The sequence below is a fragment of the Pectinophora gossypiella genome, chromosome 17 (assembly GCF_024362695.1).
Source record: "Pectinophora gossypiella chromosome 17, ilPecGoss1.1, whole genome shotgun sequence".
Classification (NCBI taxonomy): Eukaryota; Metazoa; Arthropoda; class Insecta; order Lepidoptera; family Gelechiidae; genus Pectinophora; species Pectinophora gossypiella.
The window spans coordinates 4,766,792-4,790,052 of NC_065420.1; the positions used below are offsets into that span (position 1 = coordinate 4,766,792).

At 38.1% G+C, this 23,261-nt stretch overlaps 2 protein-coding genes across 4 annotated transcripts; one reads left to right on the forward strand and one right to left on the reverse strand.

The window, feature by feature from the left end:
- Positions 1-2,623: 2,623 nt before the first annotated feature.
- Positions 2,624-21,767, reverse strand: LOC126374283 (cytadherence high molecular weight protein 2-like). Of its 2 annotated transcripts, none has more exons than XM_050020806.1 (21): positions 21,558-21,767; positions 20,551-20,938; positions 19,020-19,205; positions 18,441-18,655; positions 17,667-17,892; positions 17,327-17,424; positions 15,790-17,233; positions 15,091-15,546; positions 12,778-14,991; positions 12,340-12,687; positions 11,518-11,847; positions 10,695-11,279; positions 10,064-10,423; positions 9,496-9,978; positions 7,500-8,677; positions 6,880-7,134; positions 5,810-5,912; positions 5,223-5,428; positions 4,109-4,231; positions 3,310-3,426; positions 2,624-2,743 (listed from the first exon to the last, which is right to left on the reverse strand). In XM_050020806.1, exons 1-21 carry the CDS (start codon positions 21,591-21,593, stop codon positions 2,699-2,701), a joined length of 9,396 nt encoding a protein of 3,131 aa, XP_049876763.1. In that variant the 5' UTR covers positions 21,594-21,767; the 3' UTR covers positions 2,624-2,698. The 2 variants fall into 2 exon arrangements, with proteins under 2 accessions (XP_049876763.1, XP_049876762.1); XM_050020805.1 differs by having other exon boundaries at positions 5,223-5,431; positions 21,558-21,766.
- Positions 21,768-21,991: 224 nt separating this feature from the next.
- On the forward strand, positions 21,992-23,046 carry LOC126374475 (bis(5'-nucleosyl)-tetraphosphatase [asymmetrical]). 2 transcript variants are annotated; one of them, XM_050021136.1, is made up of 4 exons: positions 21,992-22,076; positions 22,253-22,336; positions 22,586-22,671; positions 22,753-23,046. In XM_050021136.1, exons 2-4 carry the CDS (start codon positions 22,291-22,293, stop codon positions 22,984-22,986), a joined length of 366 nt encoding a protein of 121 aa, XP_049877093.1. In that variant the 5' UTR covers positions 21,992-22,076; positions 22,253-22,290; the 3' UTR covers positions 22,987-23,046. The 2 variants fall into 2 exon arrangements, with proteins under 2 accessions (XP_049877093.1, XP_049877092.1); XM_050021135.1 differs by lacking the exon at positions 21,992-22,076 and having other exon boundaries at positions 22,083-22,336.
- The last annotated feature ends 215 nt before the right edge of the window (positions 23,047-23,261 follow it).

A 23,261-nucleotide genomic window follows, 5' to 3' on the forward strand; every position in this document is an offset into this window, starting at 1 on the left:
TTTTATACTTTTATTTGACCACAGATTATATTATAAACATCGACTTATAACAACGAGAATTAAAGGTTTAAAATACATATAGGCCGCGCCACGAAAGAAGTCCGCGACCACGGCGCTAGTGTCGTAGATTCTACGTAGAATTATTATGACATGTAATTAGTTCTATTAAATATCCGATGTCTTCGTTTTGTACTATCGCCTTATTATTACAAGAAATGGCCTTGTTATGGATAACTTTAAGTTGCTAATAAGGGCCTTTCCAGGCTACGTTCCGTAAAAAAATTATAGATGGCGTTGTACAGATTTAACGTGGTAATTGCCTATTTCTCATTGTTCAGGTACATCATTATTCAAAAATATACCTAAGTAATGTAATGGCAGAGGTACATATAAAAATCACCGACAGCGACATAGCTCGGAGAATTGCAAAGCTGAAGTGGCAGTGGGCAGGACACATAGCGAGGAGAACCGATGGCCGCTGGGGCGGAAAGGTTCTCGAATAGCGACCACGTGTCGGCCGACGCTCAGTGGGTAGGCCCGCTACAAGGTGGACCGACGACCAGGACCGATCGTCGTGGAGATCCTTGGGGGAGGCCTATGCCCAGCAGTGGGCGTCGTACGGCTGATAATGATGATGACATATAAAAATAATTCTTGCTTGATATTTGGATCACATTTATGTATTTTGATCAGATTAATAATGGGTGGAAGATGTGTTTTGCCTGGGTGTAACAACGAGGTGTAACAACCATGAAATTAGAAGGAAACGAAGGCAAGTCTGTACAGCGCCATCTATTTATTTTTTTGGGGAACATTGCCTGGATAGCCCCTTATTATTAATAGGTCGTGTCTATACAAAGTGATAATAAACACGTGAACATAACACGGCACGAGCCATTAGTTCATGAAAATTGTGATGTAAGTAAAATTAAGGTTGCAATTAAAAATAAAATTAGTAGGGGAAAATGGGGTGAGGTGTCGAGTTGCAAGTACAGTCGTGTACAATATACTTTTTATTTTTTTTATACCTATTTCTTACACATCTACTTCTTCTATCGTTTGGGTTATGAGGTCGATTACCAACCTCATCGACCCTGATATCAGGGTAATTATTGAGCCGTCAAAGGCCCCTCACATGACTCATGTAACGACTACGAACTTACATCAGTAAGTAGTAACCGGGGCCAACGGTTTAACGTGCCTTCCGAAGCACGGACTATCTTACTTTCAGACCATCGGGTGATCAGCCTGCAATGTTTTACCCAAACTAGAGTTCACAGTGATTTTTGTGATACGTCCCAAGCCCAACCGGAAGTTGAACTCGGGACCTCCGGATTGTGAGCCCAACGCTCAAACACTGGACCACGGTGGTTACATATCTACGTAGGAATGTCTCCTCTTAACATAATGTGCTAACTATGAAACTAACTATGGTGAAAACCTTCAGCGCTCCCCATTTGTCCGACCAAGTAGTGGTGCCAAAGTGAAGCCACATTATAAAAGTACACGTTCATAACTAGACTCGTTTGACTCGAGTGTACGTTTAGTAATAGAACAAAGCGCAAACTGAGTGAAGTGACCTAAAAGCTCGAACGACTGACGCTGCCTTTTGCCGCGTCTGCCTTTGAAATAGACACCTGAACACAGAGAAGGAAAACAACAGTGCTTATAGAAGCTATTGAGCTAGGAAAGCGGCTAAGAACCTAATGCAGGGAGGTACTTGGTCAAATAAGAATACTTACACAATATTAAGTGTAGTTATTTATGGACCGAGTTTTTAGCGTATATTTCGTGCTGATTCTGGCCCAGTTGCCACCGTATGGATTGCCCCCAGGTGGCAATCGGGAATAAAATTTGCACCAATTCCCAGTTGCCACCTGGCCTTTTCCGTCGGGTAAAATGGAAAAAGGGTTTGCGTTTGGCGGATCATTTCTGGACTCGATGGGTCCGGAAATATACAGAGCGATGAGGTGAGGTGGAGTTGGCGATCCACGCCGCAAACAACGACTTGGATGGGGGGCAATAGGTTCCCAGTCACCGCCAGGTGGTAACTGGGAATTGGTGCAAATTCTATTCCCGATTGCCACCTGGGGGCAATCCACACGGTGGCAAATTGGGAATAACAATTTAGTCTGACAGTTGTAAAACTATCTCTATCTCTACCTGACACTAGTCGTAAGCGAAGGATTAGAGCTGTAATCCGCTGAGCTGTATTAGAGCGCTTCTATGCTGTTCTGGGAGCAAATAAAAAACATAGAAAACGTTCAGCTGCTTGTCTTCCCGGGCATGTCGTAAAAACCGACAGAGGGATTGTGTCCTCTAACATGATGGACGAATGTTATGGGCGATAGGCTGATCCCTTATCACCATAAGGTTCATCATATCCAGCTTACGACATCGTATCAACAGTGGCTGCAAGTTGTCTTTGATTACTTGTGGCTCTGCCCACCCCATTAGGGATTACGGGCGTGAGTTTATGTATGTATGTATGTAGAGCTGTAAATAAAGTTTTATGTAAATAAGAATGCAAGTACACGCCCTAATACTTAGGCCTTCTTTTATTCCTACGTAAAATAAAATGCGGTTTGTTAGTTACGAGAAATATAATAAAACAACAAAAAAATGAGGAGTAAAAAATAAATTAATAATTTTAATTTCCATCCACAATTGCATATAAAGTCAACAATACTTCCAGTAATTACTTCTTTCTAAAAATGTTACTCAATCTTCTGCGAGGGGTTCCCTGCAAAAAAGAAAACAAATAAGTATAGGTAGAAGACAATAACAACTGCACACCGCTACTAAGCACAGAGTACATCGCTATCGATCGACGTCGATCGTCAGTTGTTACCATACAAATCTCTATTGATCGACGTCGATGGAACAGTCAACGACGATTATCAGTCGTTACCATATCGCTTAAATCACTCGACTATTCGATCATATCGACTTTCGATCGAATGGTGTGACTGAAAACTAACACCCGCTACGCATGGAAGTCATTATAAAAGTTAATCTGTATTAAGATATAATCGTTTATGGACTTTATGGCTTATGGTAAAAAGTAGCAATCATGCTACACCAACAAGAGTGGCTCTTAAATTAGTGATGTGATGGTACCTAGTAAACTGTACGTTCTAGTCATTCGTACTATTAAACAGGAGAATTAATTCAGTACATTTATAATTTATATTACAATAATGTTTTACAATAGCTTCAAACATCTGTTAAAGTACAGGAGTCAGTATTGTGACGTTCATTAGCATAGTGATTAGGCCGATCGGTTCTGTTCTATCTAATAGCACTTACATCAACAGCGTCGCTACGTCCGGAGCGGAAGAGAGAGCGCAGGCGCGAGGGAGTGCTGGTCTTACGCGCCGCGGCCGGCTCCACCTCCACGCGGAGGGATTCCCGCAACTCCGAGTCCTGATACCAATAACAACATAACTTACTTCGATGATAGAACACTCCGTAAACGAGTACCGTATTTATACAACATGCTGCCATACGACAGGAGTGCATACATAACAACATAAACAGCCTACATACGTCCCACTGCTGGGCACAGGTCTCCCCTCAATCAACCGGAGAGGGTATGGATCATATTCCACCACGCTGCTCCAATGCTGGTTGGTGGAGGTGTTTTACGGCTAATAGCCGGGACCCACGGCTTAACGTGCCTTCCCAAGCACGGAATCCACAAGTGATTCAGCCTGCAATGTCCTAGTCAAACAAACAGTCTCACAAAGTGATTTCACAATAATAATAATAAAGAAAAAGATTTCTTTTCCACTTCTTTCCGGATCATAAATCTAATTGATATTACATACTTGACATTGAAGAAAAACATTGTGAGGAAACCCTATGTATAAAAAATATAAATAAGAATAATATCACACCACATTTATATTAAATAGACTGGTCTCCAACTAGTCATATCAGTTACTTTTTACTAAATGTCAAAACACGAAATTACTATGGAACGTCATAGAAAAACGTATTATTACAGGATACTACCCTAATTAAGTTAAATGAGTTGTGTGCCATTGTGACGATGTAGTAACTGTTGGTGACTCAATTAAATCTTAAAAAAGCAAATGTAACATACCGTGGCTGAGAGCCGACCAGCTTGCTTGCTGGGCGTGGGTGGGCCAGGCTTCTTGTAGGCCGTAATGCCGACTTCCTTCCTCTGCAGGGTACTGGCTCGACCTATACTCACCGCTCCCGCATTCTGTACAACACGCATCCATATTATATAAATGCGAAAGTCTGTCTGTCTGTTTGTCCGTCTTTCAGGGCAAAACGGAGCGACGAATCGACGTGATTTTTAAGTGGATATAGTTGAAGTGATGGAGAGAGACATCATATGCTATTTTTGTCTCTTTCTAACCCCCCATTTCCCTAAATTCATTTCCTTAAATTTCAAGGTAGAAAGCTAATAAAAATTGGTACATTAGGAAAGGGGAACCGTATTATGTGTGTATATTGTGTATATTTTACGTGTTATGTGTGTATATTTTAATGTTGCAAATGTATATATATCTGTGTCGTACGACACCACAATTTTTTACCTGGTTTGTACCTAGCTTGTCTGTTGCGACATTTTGTTAACAAAAATAACGTACGAATGTCAATTTTCAGAAAGACGATTACGTGGTTTTTGAATGAATGAATGAATTATTATTTATTTCAGACCTAAATCCATATTTGATAGTAACAACGTGAACATAAACTATGTTAGTACCTATCCTACACACACATTGGAACTGCCAAGTTGTTATTATTTACAACAGCATCCTCCTCGTAAAATATCTTGAGAACACATGCATCTTCACCCAAAAACCTTTTTCTATCGTGTGGGTTGTGAGGTGGAGTACCAACCTCATCAATTTTGACACCACAGGGTTACTATTGAGCCGCCAAAGGCCCCTAACATGGCTCTTGTAACGACTACATCAGTAAGTAGTAACCAGGACCAACGGCTTAACGTGCCTTCCGAAGCACGGATCATCTTACTTTCGGACATTCGGATGATCAGCCTGACGCTAAAACCTAGAATAGGACTGTCCCACCTATCAACAATGGGTTCCGGGAGGCTGTTGGTACCGCCCCTCAATCGACTTAACAGGGATGCCACTCGCTTCCGTACTATGGCGTTAAACCCAACAGTGGACGCTTTTGATTATAAGACGACGATATGAGACTAATGAATGTAATCTAACCTTAATATCATCCTCATCGAATGCGTGTGCGAACTGCGTCTCCGCCGGGTAGGAGCTCTTGAGGTGTGGCGGGCAGAACGAGTTCCTCCAGCGCAGCTCCGACAGCCGCTGTCCCGCGTTGGATTCCCGACGCGGCGTCGCCAGCTCCTTCAGACAGCGGTTGTCGAACACCTCGCCCTCCTCGTCTGACATGTGCAAGCCGCGCCCTTCTGGAAAATAACATAAATACACATGAAACTACATACATAGTTAGTGGCCCCGAATCCTGCAAGCACCTCCTAATTTTACTTTAAGTTATACCTGTCATTTTCTTACCCGCCGAAAAGGAAAGGGACGGATGATTTTTTAATGCTTTTAATTTTAGTAGGAATGAGTAAATTAATGAATAACCAAAAAGGTATCTCGCTGGTATGCAAACCGTTTGACGTGTGCTGTTAACTTAATTCTGTCGGGTTATTGGCCAATGTTCAAGACGGTTGTTTTAGATTTGTGCTTAAAATTGACCCCTTCGGTTGAGGGGAGGCCTGTGCCCAAGAGTGGGACGTATATAGGCTGTTTATGTTATATGTATGTTTTATAATACTTACCGCGTTTCTCGCGAGCGTTGCCAGTATGCACGGGTAGGGAGCGAAGCGAGTGAGTATCTGATGGACGCGACGGAGGCTCTTCGTGGTTCGGAACTAAACCGGCCTGTGAAGTTACAAGTTATTACTATTTATTTATTTTTAACATGACACAAAATAGGTCACTTGCCATTGGTATGATTATCACGGCCTCCGTGGTCTAGTGGTTGAGCGTCGGGCTCATGATCCGGAGGTCCCGGGTACGAATCCCGGTGGGGACATATCACAAAAATCGCTTTGTGATCCCTAGTTTGGTCACCTGATTGTCCGAAAGTAAGATGAAGGCACGTTAAGCCGTTGGTCCCGGTTACTACTTACTGAAGTAAATATGTAGTCGTTACATGAGCCATGTCAGGGGCCTTTGGCGGCTCAATAGCAACCCTGGCACTAGGGTTGATGAGGTTGGTATTCCACCTCACAACCCACACGATAAGAAGAAGGTATGATTATCAAGAAGAATGATACCGATTTATCAAAATAGAAAAGGATGAATGTATGCGACTGCAATCCAATTCTGAAACGCCTGACGAAAACTTGTCACTAATTAACACTCTCGCAACAATGTCTCGTCTCGCTATTTGTTCTTGGCTACATACGTGGTAAACTCTAAGTTTACTCTCTATAGACTCTCATATAAACGACAATATGTCGACCTTGTCATGAAAGGATATAGCATGCTGTTGGTAATCACAAACTCCTTATAATGCTAGTCCTGGAAAATAAATTAAACTTCAACCAACTGGTATATTTATTCTAGTATATTCTGAATCAAGATATCAATCTAAAATTTGTCTTTAGGGCAGGGGGAAAAAGGGGAATCTGGACTTTTGAAAGTAAGCAATAACGAAATGTATTAAGATCGATTCGCATCGACGCTAACATACTCTTTGTATAAATATGCTTATCAGACGTTAAATATGGCGATGGCGGCGCTTGAAGCAGCGTGGTACGCGATGAGCGCTAAGTGCGCGGCGGCATGTCAACCTCCGCTCTCCAGGAGTGTATGGATATAGTATACCGAACCAATAGTTTACCGAATGTACATGCTGCAACGACATGAGCGAGCCTGACCGCTGCTTCTTCCTCAGCCACTCAGCTTCGTCCTTCTTCATAAGGAACTTCTCGCCGACGCTCCACAACTCAGTCGTCAACGCTTTTATATGCTCCTCATAAGCGCGGCTCGACTCCGCCAGCCGGTCCCGTGTCTTCTGCAGCTCACGCTCCAACGTCGCTATCTCTTCCCTTTGCTTGTCTTTAAACACTTGAATCTGCTCCTGGTACAGTTGTTTCTGAAAAAGTTTCCAAAAATGTACATAGATGTTTACGATATACACAATGCATGCGAGATAAACGCCCAAAACATGCAAGCTAAGAAAGTTGTATTACCTTTTAGAAGGTCGGAAAGCAAACTACTCTACGCAAACTATAGGTACCTCTCCATGTTTTAACGAACACTAAAATGGCTAAAGCATATAAAAAATAAAACAAAAATGTCCGCTAAACAGTTTTATTGTATAAATAAGTGACTTTACAAGTCATAACAGAAAACAATGCAAATAAATTAAAGCCACACCACTCAATGATCCATTTTTAAATAGAACCACCACACGATTTGATAGAGTAATATCAATAACAGTATGGGTGCAATACTGACCATTTTAGCCTTCATTCGGTTGAGTTTGTCCTCGTACTCGGCGCGAACCTCCATCACGGTCACGGCCTGCGGCTCGCGCGCGCCCTCGCCCTTCTGAGCTCGCACCACTTCTTCTAGAAGCTTCTGGAACGAGTTCTCAAGCTCATCCAGCTGCACCTCGAGGCTAGCGTTCTGGTAACTCGAGGGAGCCATGGACGCTCGCTCGGTCTCATTTATGAAGGCCTGTTTTATCTTCTCAGCCGAAATCGTCCTCGCAATGCACCGCTCCACCCATCTCTCCAGGTTCATGGAACATTCAGACAAGTCCTGCATGACAGCTGCGTATCCGCGCTCCAACTTGCACATCATGGCGTCCGTCACGTGGCCCTCGAGCCCCAATATCTCGCGTCTCACCGTCCTTTGCACGGACACCACCCTGCTCAGCTTTTGCGAATACAAATCCTTAATTGAACTGAAAGTCTTGAAACTAACTGACAGCTCAGTCAAAAACTTCTTCAAATTTATAATTTCGGATTCGTTAATCCTGTTCACTTCAATCAATCGATCTCTCTCTTTCTGCAGCAGCACTTGTTTTTCGGAGCATCGCTTCAGATGTCTGTCCGTGGTTTCCAAAAAGTTTTCCAAATCCTCCATAGTGATGGCGCCGGTGTTCAAGCTCCGTTTTAGCTCGCTATCAGAATTGGCTGTGTTGCCGAAGTTGGTCAATTCTTTCAGTATCGTATTGGACTTAATTTCGGCAATCCTCTTCAGTATGATTGCCTGGTACTTCGCCGAGACTTTAATGATTTGACTAGCTCGGTTTTCGGTGACACTCATCTTTGAGACTTGTTTTTTCAAATCCGCGATCTCTTCGTTCTTTTGATGGACGATCTTCTTCAGTTGGCACGAGAGTTGCTCGCAATTCTCCTTTGTTATTTCAAGTTCTTTGGTCACATCCAACAGTTTGTTTTCGGAGTCTGCCATTAGTGATTTCAGGTAGGTGATGTCGCTCTGTAGAGCGGTAATGGTGCGGTTCTTGTCATGAATGATCTTTTCTAAGTCAGTGATGGTTTTGAAGCTCTCCATGGAGGAGTGAGTGAGATCTGAGGTGGGGGTGCTAACCTGGTGCCGGTCTCGCAGGTCCTTCTCGGTTTGGCTCGAGAGTTTGTGGCTTGATAACCTTTCTTGGATCGCGGCAACTGCGAACAAAAATTAAATTAAAGAACCGTCTCTAGGCCTTGTCACAATATTTTAAATACCAACAAATATTTTTAGAATCACTGATGCTGATTCCGGTACACACCAACAAATTTTATTTTAAGTTATACCTGTCATTTTCTTATCCGCCGAAAAGGAAAGGGACGGGTAATCGACAGGCATAAAAATTATGGAGCACACTTCAAACGAGTTGCATACCAGTGAAATATCTATTTGATTTGCCCAGGTTATTCATTCATTTTAAAATTAACAGCTGTCAATTATCCGTCCCTTTCCTTTTCAGCGGATAAGAAAACGACATGTATAACTTAAAATAAATTTAGGAGGTGTCTGCAGGAATCGGGACCAATATTTCATCAAATAGAAACTCTTTTAATTTGTAGTTACAACACTAACGACGTGTACGTAATTTGAAATCATCTATTTAAGTCCTACGTGAAATTATTTTTACCAGTTCGTGCCTACTCATTTAATAACTTATAAAAATTTACATTATAGAAGACAGCATATTCCCAGTGCTAACCAGATAGAAACTGATCTTTTCTTGACGTTCATCAAGTAATATTTATTATAAATAACAAGCGTGAGTCACAAAGTTTATTCAAGAGATGTAACATTGTCCAATATGACACTTGGGGGGTTAAAAAGGCCACATCGAAGCAATTCAACAAGAAATGTAAAAGAAAATGTAATGTAAACGTAAGTGCACAATGGAAAGAAATCTCAAATAGCAATATCGCTTTTTTAGATGAATTGCTTCGATGTGAAAGAAGATTTGACAAATTCAACTGATACTTACATGTCTCTCGTTGGCCAACAGCTTTGATCAATTCTTCATTCTCTTTCTTAATAGATTCCAGCACTTCAGCCTCACTCTTAACCTCTTCCAACTTCTGTCGCAGTTCATACACAGTCACTGTCTTAGCTTCTAACTGCTTTTGATACTGTTCCCTAATCGCCTTTTCATCGACTAGTTCCTTATTCAACGTGTTGATAACTTCATCCTTATCCCGAGCTATCTTAGCTACCATCGCGTCTTTCTGAGTCAGTTCTTCCTTCAAATTCTCGATGTCCCGCGCTAACTTCGCTTCGGTTTTGACTTGCTCTTTCAGCGAGTATATCTCTCTATCTCTGTCTTGCAGCTGTTTTTCTGCTTTAGTCTGGTACTCCTGTAAGAGAGAACATTTGTTCTCGATGTTCAGTTTTTCGCTGGTGTTGTCTTCGCGGAGTTTCTGGTTATGCTCCAATTCCCTTTTCACTAGCGTTTCCAAGTTGTATATCACTGTAAAAAAAACAATACAATATGTATGCATTTAAAAAATGATTTATTTTTACCTTCATAAAGTGAGCAAATATCCAATACTCACCAGTTTTATTATCTTCAATAACTTCATGTAGGTTAGCGTTCTCCATTTTCAGCAAGTCAATCTTTTCTTTTGCTTTGATCTCACTAGATTCCCAATCGGCCCTCACTTCATCCAATTTGGATATGTACTCATTCTTCTCATTCACCAAGTCTATGATTTCGTCAGTAAGAACCTTGACCTTTTCTTGTACAGCAGATTTCGATTGCAGCTTTTCTTGAAGTTTTGATTTGAATTTGTCGTTCTTAGCTGTGTCATCGCTAAGTACTTTAGTTAATTTTTCAATTCTATTCAGAAGTTCAGATTCTAAGGAATCCTTTTTTATTTTCAGTTCGTTGTCTTTCTCTTGGAGGCATAGTAAGTCTGTAATGTAAACATTTTCGATGAATAACAGGATACAACGATATATAATCAGGTATAAACTCTACCAAGGTCCCTAGCCAGCTCAGTAAAGAAAAAATTCAAACCACCTAACTTACCTTTCATATAACTTTAAGCCAAAGCACATGTTAGTACATAGTATAATATACTACATACGCCACTATCCGAGACAATTTTATGCTACCTTATGACAATTTTAACATTCATTGCTAAAACAGTAAATAAAAAGATTGTAAACACAAAATATACGTACCATCTTTTAACTTATCAATTACACTATTCAACTCCTCATTTCGTGTTTCCAACTTTTCAATAACCAACACTTTTGCCTTTATTTCCTCCTTCAAAGCTTCCACCTCTCTCTGCAGCTCTTTCTGAATCTGTTTCTTTTCTTTCATAATTACCTTATTTTGCACGTCTAACGACTCTGTTTTACTTGATATAGACGTCAATTCTTCTTTGAGCATTGCAATCTCTTTGTTCAAAAACTCTTTGTTTATAGTCATTTCTTTTTCGATGGTCTCTTTTTCTTTTCTTATTTCGGTTAGTTCTTTGAATACTGTTTCGAAGGCGACTTGCTTCTCTTGTACAAGTTCGTCGGCTTTCTTATTAGTAGCTTCAATTAGTTCTTCTAAAGCTTTTTTCTCTGTTTGTAATGTTTCTATGGTTTTCTCATGGTCGCTTATTACTTTGGTGAGGCTTACTTTCTGATCCTCCATGATAGATTCAGTGACAGTCACCATGTTTTTAATTACTTGTCGCTCGGATTCAAAATCGCTTATAAGCTTCTCTTGATTCTGCTTCTGAATTTTCACTTCTTCTTCTAGGGATGTTACAACTGAAAGTATAAATAGATATATTATCCATAACATAATAATAAATATTAATTTAATTATTATTGGGCGGTAGGCAAGAGGGAAACCACTGCCTTATTTGTCCCTAAAAAGTAGCATGGAGAATGCTACACCGACAAGAGCGTGGCTCTTAAATTAGTGATGATGAATAATAATTATTAAAAATAACTGAACCAATTTATCTTGATAAACAACAAACCAATGAGTTGTATTATATCTTACCTCTATTGTTCTCATCAATAACTTGTTGCAATTTATCTTTCTCCTTTCTTAAAGACTCTAATTCAGCTGTTTTCTCTTTCAAGTAACTTGTCAATTTAGTTATCATTACGTTTAAGTTTTCGATCTGACACTCGTAAGTCTTCTTCAATTTGTCCGTCAAATTCTCATTGTCAATCAGCTTCTCCTTCAAAGAATGGACTTTTACTTCGAGCTGCACTTTCACATCATTTAATTCGTTGTTCAAAGATTTGTTCTCTTGTTGTAACGTCTGGATATTTTTCACTTTAGCGTCCATTGTCGTGTTATAGATTTCCGTTTGTTTTGACAGTTCTAAAAACATAAAGGTATTAGATTTTTGTGTAGTTTAGTATTCCTATTTACCTTTTAGATACATTGAATATTTGGCTTTTATAAATCTCAATTTACTGTCGGTAACACACAGGACCACAGTGACAGAGCTTTTTGTGCTTTTAGCTTGCTTCTTATACAAGGAGCGACGTTTCGATTCCCGGTACCGGACTTACACTAATGAGTTATGAATTTCTCGCTCGCCCATTATAGACGGCAATACGGCTCACGACCTACCACGTTGGTCTAACACAAAGCTCGGTGATGCTTAGTTCATCTTGCGATAGATGTATTTCTGACTAAACAAATTGAGAATCGTGAGCTGATGTTATGTTACAAATCTCAAATATTTCAACGACATAAAATAATGTATAAGTGTTAATTTGTAAGTACGAAACCAGGATAAGAAAGAAAGACTAACTAAAAGTACTCTCCACATACTTAAAGTAGATGAATAATAAAAACAATACATACCAACTTGGTTCTCATAGACAACCTGTTGCAATCGTTTTACCTCTGTTTGAAGGTCGAACACTTGCATCTCTTTCTGTTTAATAATATCCTTCAACTCATCTACTGCTGTGCTCTCATGTTCTAACGCCATCGCCAGGTTTTGTCTAACCGACAATTCTGTTCTTAGTGTATCCGCTACGTTGATAAGAAGATGGCATTTCTCCTCTATAGACATGCCTTCTTCATTCTCAACAGTAATCAATTTCTGCAACACATCATTATCAATCTTCTCTCCCTTAATATTCTGCAAAAGCTTCCCAAAACCACTTTCTACGACTGACACTATATTTAAATGTTTGTCTTCATGTTCTGAAATGAAGATTAGAATAATTAACTAAGCATAAACTTATAATTTAAGTAATATAAAAATCTGCTATGGGATAAAGAATAAAAACATACTTTTCACATCTAGTTTCACTTGTTGGAGTTCAGACGATACTGTTGATAGTTGTTCCTCTTTCACTTTCATGTCAATTTCAAACTTTTCTTGGAGCTCTTTAAGAGTGTCAGACACTGAGCTCTTCTCACTCTCCAATTCATCGCGAGCAGCTTTCTCTACACTCAAATTTTGCATTAATGTCTCTTTTTCAACACCAAGTACTTCTTTATCATGTATAAGCATCTCTTTAATCGTATTCAATTCCGTAATGTTATTTTTCAGAGAACTATTTTCATTAATCACACTCTGATTTTCTTTGTCTAATTCTTCTTTTACTATGGTGATATTTTCATGCAATATCTTCAGTTCTGATAAGGCGTCTTTCAGGGAACTATTTTCATCATATAACTTTTGTTTTTCTTCGTTTATTTGTTCGTTGTTGCTTGTTAGAGTTGCTTGAACAGCCTTAAGTTCTTCAATACCATTTTTTAAATTAGTGTTTTCATTACAAAGAGACTGTTTTTCTTCACAGAAATGCTCGTTTTCGTGAGTAAGGGTATCTTGGATCACTTTAAGTTTGACAATATCATTTTTCAGAGTATTGTTTTCATCAAACATTTTCTGTTTTTCTTCAAGCAATTGTGCAAAGTTGATTTTAAGGGAACTGTTTTCATCAAATATACTTTGTTTGTCTTCAGACATGTTATCGTGGATCGTTTGAAGCTCAACAATACTGTTTCTAAGGCTCTCAATGTCACTTTGCAAGTTATGATTTTGTTCAGACAATAAGTCTTTATCACGTAATAGACTTTCATTATTTGAATTCAGTTCGCTAATAGTATCTTTTAAAGAACTACTTTCATCCTGAAGAAGCTGTTTTTCTTTATTCAATTGTTCCTTTTCACGTGTAAGGGTTTCTTCAATAAGTTTAAGGTCTGCAATCTCTTTCTTTAAACAACTATACTCATCAAAAAGAGTTTGTTTCTCTTTGCACACCTGTTCCTTCGATAAGATTTCTTCTTTCAAACTATCGGTTAGTCTGTTTACCTCTTCCTGTAAAAGATCTTTAGCAGCAGTCTCCATAGCTATTTGCTGATTCAACTGAGCCAACGTCTCAATGGAGTCATTTTTCTCCCGTATGAGGTAATCTCTTTCTTCTTCGAGGTTACTTCTGAGCCTCAACTCTTCATTTAATCTGTGTTGTAACGTTTCCGTCACTTCTTGCAAACCTATCTCCCCATGCTCCAACTGTTGCTTAATATTTCTTTCCTCTACAAGTTGTGCAGTAAGATTGTCCTTTTCTTCAACTAACATGTTCTTTATTGTTGTTTCTTCAAATAATTGCTGCTCCAGAACTTGCTTCTCTGATAAAATAGCTTGTTGTTTTTCATCTAATATTTGTCTTGCAGATTTTTCTCCCAGTAATTCTTCAGTCAACATCGATTTCTCTTGTAGCAGAGCATTCTTTTCAGCCTTAAGTTCCAGCGATAACGATTGTTCTTGGTATAATTCTCTGATTAAACTCTCATTTCGTTTAAGAAGACCTGCTTTTTCATTTTCAAGTATCTCCTTGGCTGCCTTTTCATTTTTCAACTCAACTCTTAAAGCTTCATCATCTCTTTCAAGATTAATGACTCTTATTTCATATTGGTTAATCTCCTCAATATATTTCTTGATCTGATCCTTCTTTTTAGAATCAGCATCACTGTTCTGTCTTATGATTTCTTCTACCTGCCGCTTTAGGTCACTTTCAACTTTCTCAGCGTTGAAGACGTTTTGATCTAATTCGTTTCGCAATAAACAAATATCTTCCTTTAATTTTTCGATTTCATTGTCTTTGTCGTCTAGCTCCTCTCGCATGTCAACCTTAGTCTTCTCCCATGTCAGAGTACTAGTTTCGTAATCTTTACGAAGGGACTCTAGTTGAACAGTGATAACTCTAACACGCTCTTCCAAACATTCGATGATGTTATCTCTTTCTTTTATCATAATTTCATGATTGCTATTATCTTCCTCAATGGTGAAATGTAACTGTTCATTTTCTCTCTGCAACGCATCTATTGCTTGTATCTTACTTGCGACTTCTTTCTTCAATTCTTGTTCCAACTCATCATTGAACGCTTCTAGTTCCTCAATCTTTTGCAGTAACTTTTTGATCTCCTGACCCTTCAGGTAGGCTAGCTCCCTTGAAGCGTCTGTGTCCTGAACCAATTTCGCTTCCATATTTTTGAGTTCTGTTAAAAAAATATAAAATAAATAAAACTATAAACATCCAAACGTTTCTAACTCTGATAAAAGCAATTAAAACATTACGCATCTTTTACCAAGCTTACCTTCAGTTTTTATTTCTACTGTTTTTAATAACTTCTCTACTTCATCTTTCAATGCGATTATTTCATCAGATTTCAAGGCAATTTCTCCAGTAAACTGAGACGTAAGGTTTTCCACCATTGCACATTGATTTTGATATTCTTTTTCAATCTTGTTTTTGTAACACAATTCTTCATCTAACTTCTGTTTTAACGCCTCGCGTTCATTTTCTACTACTGACATGTTTTCACGTTCAGCTTCTATTGTTTTATTCAGGTTTGCAAATTCAATTTTAAGCGTTTCTATTTGTAACCTTTTGTCTTCAACTATAACTTTAGATTTTGCGCTAACTTCTTTGAGCTTCTTCTCAGTATCGTTAAGTTTAGCCATCATATTAGACGTCTGTTTATCAAAATCTATTTCAAGCTGTAAATATTTTTTAGTTTCTCTTTCAATCTTATTTCCCAATGATTCGATTACTGGAATAAAATGAAATAATGTAATTATGAAACACAATGTCAAGGGTTTTAAACCACACTTCACTTTTATCCAAAAACTTCGGAAACTACTAAATACTAATCAAATCAACACCAGAAATACAAAAACTTGCCGTTTTGTTGCTAACTATTTGTACAATATTACCAGATACAAGGTTTACAAACATGACAGCGTTGTTATATTTCTAGTTAAAGTTTTATCGAAAGTAACAAAAATTAACATACTTATGACATTTTGTTCCATCTCTTGACTCAAATTAGTATATGCCACTTGCAAATCTTCTAGTTCCCTACGTCTCTCCATCGACTCTGAATACGCAAGATCTTTTTCTTCGTTTATTGTTATCAATAAACCCTGTAACACTTCCTTCTCTTGCATTTCAACTAGAAGTTTTTCATTTGTCAATTCTAGAGCCTCCTCCTTCTTGCGTAATTCATCTTCAAAGCGAACTGAATCATTCTCAAGTTTTTCCTCCAACATATTCATCTCGCTGCTTTTCGCGGAAATTGCAGTACTAAGTTTATTCAAGTCCTCATTCAATTTTTCATTTTCGGCCTTCAGATTTTTGTTGATGTGCTTTTCTTCCTTCAAGTACAAGTCTAACGCGTAGATTGTACGATCCTTATCCTGAATTTCCGCCTTGCAAACATTCAGGGACTTGCTCAGATCTGCAAGTTCTTCGGACAACAATGTTTTAGCCTGCATTAAGTGTTGTAATTCACTTTCTAATCTGATCTTATACTGAATCTCATCGTGCAATTGGATTTGCAGTGCATTTATGGTTGTGTTTCTCTCCTCTACGTTCCGTACGAATTTATCTTTCTCCTCACTGAAAATATTAGTAATATTTTCTATTTCTTTTCTTATTCCCTCGACGTCGTCATCTCTTTGCCGGATCTCAGCCAACAATGACTTTTTCGCATCTTCCAATATCCTATAATTCTCAACTAAGTCTTCGTTAGCTGCCTTCAAATCGTCTATTTCTTTGTTGAATTCCGCGAAAACAGCCACATTCTGTAGCAAACGCTTCTGCAGTTCTTTAGCTTCCTCAGTTTTCTGGTGTAAATTACGTTCGAGTGTTGTCTTCTCTTCGTTCAGTTGCGCGATGTCATTATTGCATTTATTAGAAAGTTCGGAATTTATTTCCTTTTCCTTCTTAAGGCTCATTTGTAATTTCTCGATCACGTCACCATTCTCGAAAATTTTATTTTGTAGTTCGACAAGTTCATTATTCCTATTGAGTACTTTTTCGTTTAGCTTCATTAACTGGTTGTCATAATCTTCTTTCATTTTAGATTTCATGTTCTTCTCAGTTTCAATGTCGGTTTTTAAGTTTTTGATAATGGTTTCAAGCTTGGTTGTCTCATCGGACAGACTTTGGAGCAAGGATAACTTCTCTTCCTGTAGTGTTTGTATTTCTTGCATCTTCTGTTCAATAGAAGCTCTTGAGTTCTCTGTGTTTTCTTTCAATCGTTGTTCCAATTCATTCATCTCGTTGTTGAGTTTGCTGATGTCATCGTCATATTGGGCTTTCATATTGTTTTTCTCCTCAATTTCTTCATTGATACGATGTTTTAGGTTGAAAATATCATTGTCCTTTTCAGATATGATACCTTCAAGGGACATCTTTTCGTTTTCTGCTTTCTGGCTTAATTCTTTGAATTGATCCTGAAAACGAATATATTTTGGATAAAACAAAATGGAATGTTATTGAAGAATATATTGAAGAATATATTGTTACTTAAGGTCAACAAGACTTACCTGTAAACTGTCAATTTGTTGTTTTAGTACTACAATCTTTGCTCTTTCTTCACTTAGTTGAACTTCAATTACATTGGCGCAAGCTTCGCTGCAAACCGCTATAATAAATAAAGGAATACATTGAATACAATAAGTACAAGAAACGGATTGAGAACTATGATAAATCTCAATAAGCTTTATTATAATACTGATAATACATTATATTGTTTTAGTTTGAAACTTCTTCAAGACTTCAGGCTTGCACGTTAGAGTTACACACGTCCCTTTCTTTTTGTCATTTCCCATACCTTCCAATAAATATTAGTTTTTTAAAATAAACAAAAAAGCATCTATGACTCACAGGCATTGTGGAGGGAGTGCAGACTAGCGTCGGGGTCATCGCACTCGAACTGACTGGTATCAAGCCCGTTGTTCTTCCTGTGCTGTCGTAACTCTGCCACCAGCTCATGTAACGCCATCGCTCGGCGTCGCTCCACTTCTAATTCTTCAGCTAACTGACACGCGCGAGACGTCTCCTCCTGGCTCACCGTTAACCATTTGTCGCGCTCTTGCTTTAGTTCTTCCACCTGAGGTATGATAAATTCGTGATAGCGTATATACGATTTAAGAGATATTAATTTTGAGTTATCGTTCTGGAAAAATGTCCTTTCTAGAATTTACCTTAGAAGTTGACCATTAGGCGCGTAGTTGGTCAGTCAGGACGTGGCTCGCCCGAGGCAATCGCACGCGCTCGAGCGTACCGCGGTCTGAGCTGAGCGTTATCGGTTTTTGCCGCACGCATTCAAGACGATTGTATGTCGCTTCGTTTGTCAAGCTCGGTCTTGCCGGCAGCATTTGTGCACCCGACCCGACGAGTTTGCCAATGTCCGAGGCTGTTTCGAGGGGCTGCTAGCTCAATCAGTACGTGCCTATTTGGTCGTTTTAGGAAGTTGTCCTTATGAACTAACCTTAGCTTTATAAATGTTCCTCTCATACTGTACGTCGTCAAGCATCTCCTGTGGTTGTACCAGTCGCTCCTCAGCGTCGTGTAACTGCCGGTGGAGCCTCGTTGCGCTCTCACCCGCGACGTCCGCGCTATGACAACAGTGAGAAGCTGTTTCATCAATACACTGACCTTAGCTTTGTAAGTGTCCCTCTCGTAGGTTATGTCGTCCAGCATCTCCTGTGTATGCACCAATCGTTCCTCAGCGTCGTGTAACTGCCGCTGCAGCCTCGCCGCGCCCTCGCCCGCGCCGTCCGCGCTGTGCGCCTCCGCCTCCTGCCCGCAGCACAGCGAGATCCGCGCCTTCAGCTCCATTATGTCTTGCTTGTATTGTTCCTTGTCTTTCACTGTTAAATGGGAAAAAATACAGGGTAATTTGTTTGGGGGGGTATGGAGCATAACCCCGCCGGTTGATTGAGGGGAGGCCTGTGCCCATAAGTGGGACATATATGTATATAGACTATTTGCTTTACTGTTTGACTTTTTATTCTCAATTCTTGGTAGGGCTTAAGAAATGCACTTTTTTTGTAAGGTGCCTCAGTTCTGTGCTCCACTAATTAGTGGAGCAGCAGCAGTATGCTCTGGATTCGGCTTCCCAAGAGGAATCGGTTTTCTTTCTTTGTATTAGTTCCTAAAGAAATTCTTCACCAATATCATCACATCCACGCCAGAAGTTATTACAGCAATTCGTAAAGCGGACGTAATACTGACCAAGTTTCTCCATGGCGCGGTTGGTCCGCGCAAGCTCCTCCTGCAGATAGTTGCGATCGAAGCGCTCGGCATCGAGCGCGGCCTGCAGGCGCCGCAGCTCGCCGTGCAGCGAGCGCAGCGCCGGCGGTGTCTCCGTCACGCCCACGGTCGCGTGTGAGCCCGCTGCTATATCTTCCCCGCAAGCCTCTACAACACATTATTTATTATAAAGACCAGCTATCCTTTTTTTTGACGTGAGTTATTGTAGATTTGCCGCAGATGCCAATAACTACTTAGCCGGGCAAATGGGGAGCGCTGAGGGCTCTCACCCGGTACAACATTTAAGACAAGCCTGAGGGTGCCCAGTCGGCGCGAACCTCGGCTCAGGGCGTTGTCTGAGAGGAAGAATATTTGAAAGAATTAATCGACCCTAGTGAGTCGAGAGCGATAAGCGCTGAATGAGGGAAATCGTCGACCACGCCGGCGGGGTCGGAATCGGGGTTCTGAAGTGTTTGGTGTCGCGAGCTGATTGGCCGCCCCTATGGCTAGAATAATCGGGTCGTCGCGATCGTATATCAGTCCTTCAGACCAGCTTTCCACTCTCCGTAATGTAATGGGGGATGGTGTGTATTTGAGAAAATGATACACTATATTATTGCATCCTGAGATATAGCTGATTTGTCATTTTAAACTATGTTATTACAGCTCAGTTCAAAGTAGTCAAATCATTACAACAGTACTGGTGGCTTGCTCTGAACCAAACAAATGTCTACTACAGTACAATGCTCTTTTGTAGCCATACAATAAAGTTCAAGTTTGTATGTAGTGCAGTGACCTTTCAAGTCTTTCATAATGTGCATAAGTTTGCACCTGGTGTTAGGGGTAACAGCTGTTTTATAAAAAAAGGTAGCAGTTGTAATATTTGTGCACACAATGAGGTCACTTTTGTAAATGCTAATATAGTTATATAATGAAATTAAATAAAATTATTATTTAATTATTATTTTTTTATTATTTTAGGTCTTCTATTTAAAATAAGCTGGTATTGTTTTTATTGTTATTTTTAGATCATTTTTTAATTTCTTATAACTGTTATAATTAAAAAATAATAAAAAAATAATATAAAAAAATAAAATAATGATGTTAATTCTTAATTTATATATATTATTTTTTATTTAGTTTGAATCTTTTAAATATATACTTTAGGTTTTACTAATATTATTTTATAATTATGTTCCTGGAATGTTTGTGTGTGATGAAATAAAAGTTGGTAATGTTTCAGAATAAATAAAAGATTTTTAAGTTCAGCAAAATCTGAGATAGCTTTCACCTCAAAAATCCTTCAAAAATCTTTCACCACTGGTTTTTATCCTCATCACATAATTTGGCCATATATCTGATATCTTCTAGCTAACATAAGGATGTTTTTTTGCCAGTATTGTAAGTGTAAGGGAGGCATACAATATTAGCAAAATATAATATTTTCATAAAAAAATAATTTAATAAGTTTATACCTATAATTATATTAGTTATTTTTATTTTATATTCTTACCTATGATAGCTGCCAAGACATCCCTGCATGTGACAGGAGAGCACTCCATCAAACATTTGCTAAACTTCATAATGGTCTCCTGGTCTTCGGGGCTCAGTTTGCTGCACATTGCGTGTTTTATATCCACATCCTTAGAGTTCACACACACAAAAAACAACAGCAACGACGCAACAATGTAAACTTCCTCCTCATTGGTCGGTTCAACAGTTCCATCCTCAAATTTGAATTCCGGATACTTCTCTAGAATGAACTCTTCAACTGTTTGTGCTTCTAAAATCGAAGATTTGGATTCGTCCAAACTTTTTTTGTGTAAATGGGATATTATTGTGAGAAGGGTATCTATTGAGATACATTCTTCTGTCTTTGAGTTGTTGAAGTAGCAGTTTATCTGTAATTGTATAAATAGATCAGAAATTAGAGTATTTAATCCATTCACAATTTTCGAATTATTAGTCCCTTACATTTATAGAAAAACGTTATTCACATAAAGTTTACATATGAATTGACTAGGTAATTTATCAGTTCTAATCTTTATAACAAATTCATGGTACCAGCCAGTATCCTAATTTTCAAGACAAGGTAGTAAACAACAGTAACTATGCTATAAATAATGTCTTGGGTTTCCTTTTCTCATATCCTAATTGTAAAGAAAAAGTAAATAACGGTGAGAGTAAGCGTTTTTCAAAGTAAATGGCAGTTACAAATGTTAATGATATTTCATGTATAATAAACAGAAATTCAACATAAAGGTAATAATAGTGGTAATAGTTTAGATATTCCCTAGAAGGAAGCGCCAGGTATAAAGAAAAAACAATTTCTACCGCTGTAACAATGACTTTGAAAGGTAGAAATACAGAAAATATTCAATTTTAACTTCACTTTTAACCTGTAACTACACATTTATAAATGTAAACAAATATTGTCATATATTTAAGGCTTTAATGGTACGAAATAAAGATATTATTATTATTATTATTATTATTATTATTATTATACTTTTGACTTACCCAATTTGTAAGAATGAATTTCCATTTGTGTAACATGACTTGGGAGTTAATCGTGAGCAATTTTATTATTCATAAACCCCTCGCTTTCTGTTATATTGTTAAAGAAACCATTTGAACTAAAAACAAACAATTTTCGAAAATAAAAATGTTGTTATTCGCCGTTGCAGTTTAAATTCTCGTTTTTTTTAGTCTTCAACCAACTGTCACAAATGAGTTACCATAGAAACTCACTTAAGTCACTCATGGTAAGTAGTTGTAAAAAAGAAAACAAATTTACTAAAATGATTTTCTAATGTATGAGCAAGTTAATTTAAATTCAATTTAATAAATTAAAAACCTTTTGATGAAAAATACTCTACGCTCAACAGAGCATATAAATAAAAGCATATTGCGTACGTATAGTGCGTAACTAAACGCATTTGACAGTTTTCAAAAATTAACATCAATTGATTAACATTTAATATCCTTTGCTGTGTTTCTTCTGATTCTACAATGTAATTAATGCACTTAAAACTCAAGGTATACAAATATATTTTATTTACTATTATCATCGTCTGTCAGATGTGACATATTGGCATATTGGTTATCCGTAGGTTATCCGGCTCGCTTTAATCGATGTCAGTAATTTAATTAAAATAAATGTATCTTTGAACTAGTTGTTATAAACATGCCTGCTAAACGTGCTGCTGGTTTAGTTATTTTTAGGAATGTGAATCAAATTGTACAGTTCCTGATGTTACAAACTTCTTATGGAGAACATCATTGGACTCCTCCAAAAGGTACTTTAACTTTAAACTCTTGTAATAAGTTAGTTAAGATAGATCATAACGTCACGTGATGTATATTCTGTATATACCTATCATACATTTATGTATGATTTATATCTGTTGGTTATACTTCATGAAATGGGTTAGGGTTATCAGTGGAAACCTGTAATTAGTTTTCAACTGTTATGTTTGTTGTCTACTTTCTGTATTTTATAACTGTTGGTTTTCCTTAAATAAAATAAATAACTAAATTTTTCACAGGACATGTAGATCCAGGTGAATCAGATTGGGTAACAGCTTTAAGAGAAACAAAAGAGGAAGCTGGTTTATCTGAAAGTGATTTGAACGTAAGATTACATTCTTGTAAAGATAAACTTGAAGTATTCAGAGGCAGTTTACTAAAACATTTATTTTATTCTTTTTTCCAGGTGTACAAAGATGTAACAAAAACATTAAACTATGAAGTAAAGGGAAAGCCAAAGGTAGTAGTGTACTGGTTAGCTAAGCTAAAAAACCCAGATTATGCTGTTACTCTGTCAGATGAACATCAAGATATGAAGTGGCTTCCATTAAAGCAGGCTCAGGAAATAGCTGGCTATGATGATATGAAGAAACTTCTTGAAGAATTCAATGAGAAAGCTGAGAAGTTGTTGAATGCATAATGCTCACAAATATTATGCAGATACTGTAAAAATCTGATAATAAACCAAATAGAAAGTTGATTTCAGTGTCTTTGTTCTTCCATGATTGCAGCTCTACAGCTAAATGTAATGGTGACATCCTTTTTGTCTACAGTTATTTGAAGGTTCCACTAAGCCTAAATTAACCTAAATAAATCATTAACCCTGATGTTCTAAATAAATATTGTGCTTATAGTTCATCTGTCTGTTGTAGCTTAGAAGTGTATGCCACCAAGTATCCTTGCGATTAAAGATTT

Coding starts and splice junctions, on each gene's coding strand:
- LOC126374475 (XM_050021135.1), top strand. CDS start 22,225: ATGCCTGCTAAACGTGCTGCTGGTTTAGTTATTTTTAGGAATGTGAAT. Junction 22,337..22,585: donor TCATTGGACTCCTCCAAAAG/GTACTTTAACTT, acceptor AATTTTTCACAG/GACATGTAGATCCAGGTGAA. Junction 22,672..22,752: donor TATCTGAAAGTGATTTGAAC/GTAAGATTACAT, acceptor TCTTTTTTCCAG/GTGTACAAAGATGTAACAAA.
- LOC126374283 (XM_050020805.1), bottom strand. CDS start 21,593: ATGTTACACAAATGGAAATTCATTCTTACAAATTGG. Junction 17,425..17,666: donor GCACTCCCTCCACAATGCCT/GTGAGTCATAGA, acceptor TATTTATTATAG/CGGTTTGCAGCGAAGCTTGC. Junction 5,432..5,809: donor CAACGCTCGCGAGAAACGCG/GTAAGTATTATA, acceptor GTTATTTTCCAG/AAGGGCGCGGCTTGCACATG.